General features: G+C 59.3%; 1 protein-coding gene across 1 annotated transcript in view; it reads right to left on the bottom strand.

The window, feature by feature from the left end:
• Positions 1–392: 392 nt before the first annotated feature.
• Positions 393–1,897, bottom strand: part of SNRNP27 (small nuclear ribonucleoprotein U4/U6.U5 subunit 27) — a 2,701-nt gene continuing 1,196 nt past the window's right edge. The window contains exons 2-6 of the mRNA XM_005430545.1: positions 1,857–1,895; positions 1,514–1,623; positions 1,308–1,387; positions 1,161–1,225; positions 393–702 (exon numbers count right to left, since the gene is read on the bottom strand). Of these exons, the coding sequence (XP_005430602.1) occupies positions 648–702; positions 1,161–1,225; positions 1,308–1,387; positions 1,514–1,623; positions 1,857–1,895 (349 nt within the window). The 3' untranslated portion in view covers positions 393–647. The remainder of the gene's footprint in view (positions 703–1,160; positions 1,226–1,307; positions 1,388–1,513; positions 1,624–1,856; positions 1,896–1,897) is intronic.

Here is a 1,897-nt window from a genome sequence, read left to right as displayed (position 1 = left end):
GGGGAGGGGGCGAGGCCTCGGCTACGTCGGGCAACGTAAGCACGGACAGGGACAGAGAGAGGGACAGGGACCCCCGGGATGGGGACAGACCCCCGGGATGGGGACAGGGATGGGGACCCCGGGATGGGGACAGGGACCCCCACAGAGCCAGGACCCCCACGCCAGGGCAGTGACACCCCCGGGCAGGGTCCCCCTGTGCAGGGAGCACCTTGGGACCCCCAAATCAAGAACCACCCCCAAGCCCGGGCAGGGCTCAGAGCACCCAAATCCCCTCCCAAAACACCCCAGATCCCACTGCCCCCCCGGGGGCTCCCAGCCCCAAAATCTCTGTCCACCCCACGGATTTGTGCCAGGGGGAATGCAGGCCCTGCTTTATCTCTGAATAATGAAAATTAAAGGAAAAAGTACATCTGGGGTTTTATTAACAGGGAAACAAACCAAAACTGGGGAGAACACAGCAAAATCCCAGCCAGAAACTGACCTTTGTTGTAAAAAAAAACCAACAAAACAAATATCTGGGAACTCGTGGAGGCTCTGGATGTGGGATTTGTTGGGAATAACCCAAATTCCACTGGAATCCAGCACGGGAGCCAGCCAGGAGAGTGCAGGGAAGAGAAATCCTTCCGTGGTGGGAGCCTGTGCCAGCGTCAGGCGATGAAATCCAGGGGCCTGTTGAATCCTCCTTTTCTGTTCATGTATTGCCTGGGCGAGGATGGAGCCAGAGTCAGCCCCAAATCCGGGGAAATCGGGACAAAAACACCCAGGGGAGGCCACAGGGAACCCACGCGGGAAGCCAATTCCCCAGGGATTTGAGCAAAAGGAGGGCAGGAAGGCTCCCAGCGAGGAGCTGCTGCAGAGGAGCCCAGGTTCCAGCAGAAAGGGAGCAGAATTGACAGTCTGGGTGGTTTTTGGGGTGAGCAGGGTCGCTTGCCTCTGCTCTGGTCCTGCCCAGGCCTCACTGGGCACATCCCAGCAGTTCCTAAGGTGCTCCTCACTCCTCATCCTCCTGATTTCCCCATTCCCAGGGGATCTGGAGGGCTCTCACCTCTGCTTTTGAGCCTAAACCTCACCAAATTTCCATTTTCCCTGGAGGGTGAGACAGTGGCCACAGCTACCTCACAAAAACTCCTCTCTCCATCCCAAAGCAGGGGGACACACACCTGTACTTCCTCTTCTGGGACACGTTGATGGCGTAGGCATTGGCAGCACCATCCACCTTCTTCCCCTGAGGAGAAACGCCCCAAAATCCCATGGATTACCCCCAAACAGGGCAGCTGACCCCGCAGAGCCCCTGGAGTGGCGCTCACCTTGGTGGTATCAAAGGAGGCAAAACCCATCATCTTCATCATCTCGATCTCCTCCTCTGTCTTGCCCTGCAAATCCTCCTCTGGGGGAAGAAAATTGGGGACTGAGCAAACACGGATGTTGGGATTCCCAAAAATCCAGGTGTCCCTGGGCTGGCCCTGGTCCCGGGGGGCACCTGGGGGTGCTCCAAGATGGAAACCCCCCTCACCTGTGATCTGCCGCTCCTTCTTGGAGTCCTTGAGCTCCTTCTTCTCCTCATCCCGGCGCTCCTTGGGCCGTGCTGGTGACGAGGAGCTGGAGCGGTGCCGGCGCGGGGACCTGCTGAGGCACGGAGCTGGGGCTGCAATTCCCACCTGCAATCCCCACCTGGAGCTCCTGCTGTCCCCACGTCACCCAGGGTGCCCTCACCTAGATGTGCCCACCCCACGCTGGTGCCCTTGCCCTCACCTGGATCATCCCTGATATCACCCGGATCATCCCTGATATCACCTGGATGTCCCCACCCTCACCTGAATCATCCCTCCCCCTCACCTGGATGTCTCTGCCCTCACCTGGATCGCCTCCGGTGCGGGGAGCGGGAGCGGCTCCTCCT

This window comes from Geospiza fortis, unplaced genomic scaffold, assembly GCF_000277835.1.
Source record: "Geospiza fortis unplaced genomic scaffold, GeoFor_1.0 scaffold687, whole genome shotgun sequence".
NCBI classification, from domain to species: domain Eukaryota; kingdom Metazoa; phylum Chordata; class Aves; order Passeriformes; family Thraupidae; genus Geospiza; species Geospiza fortis.
This window is presented reverse-complemented; position numbering and strand designations above follow the sequence as displayed.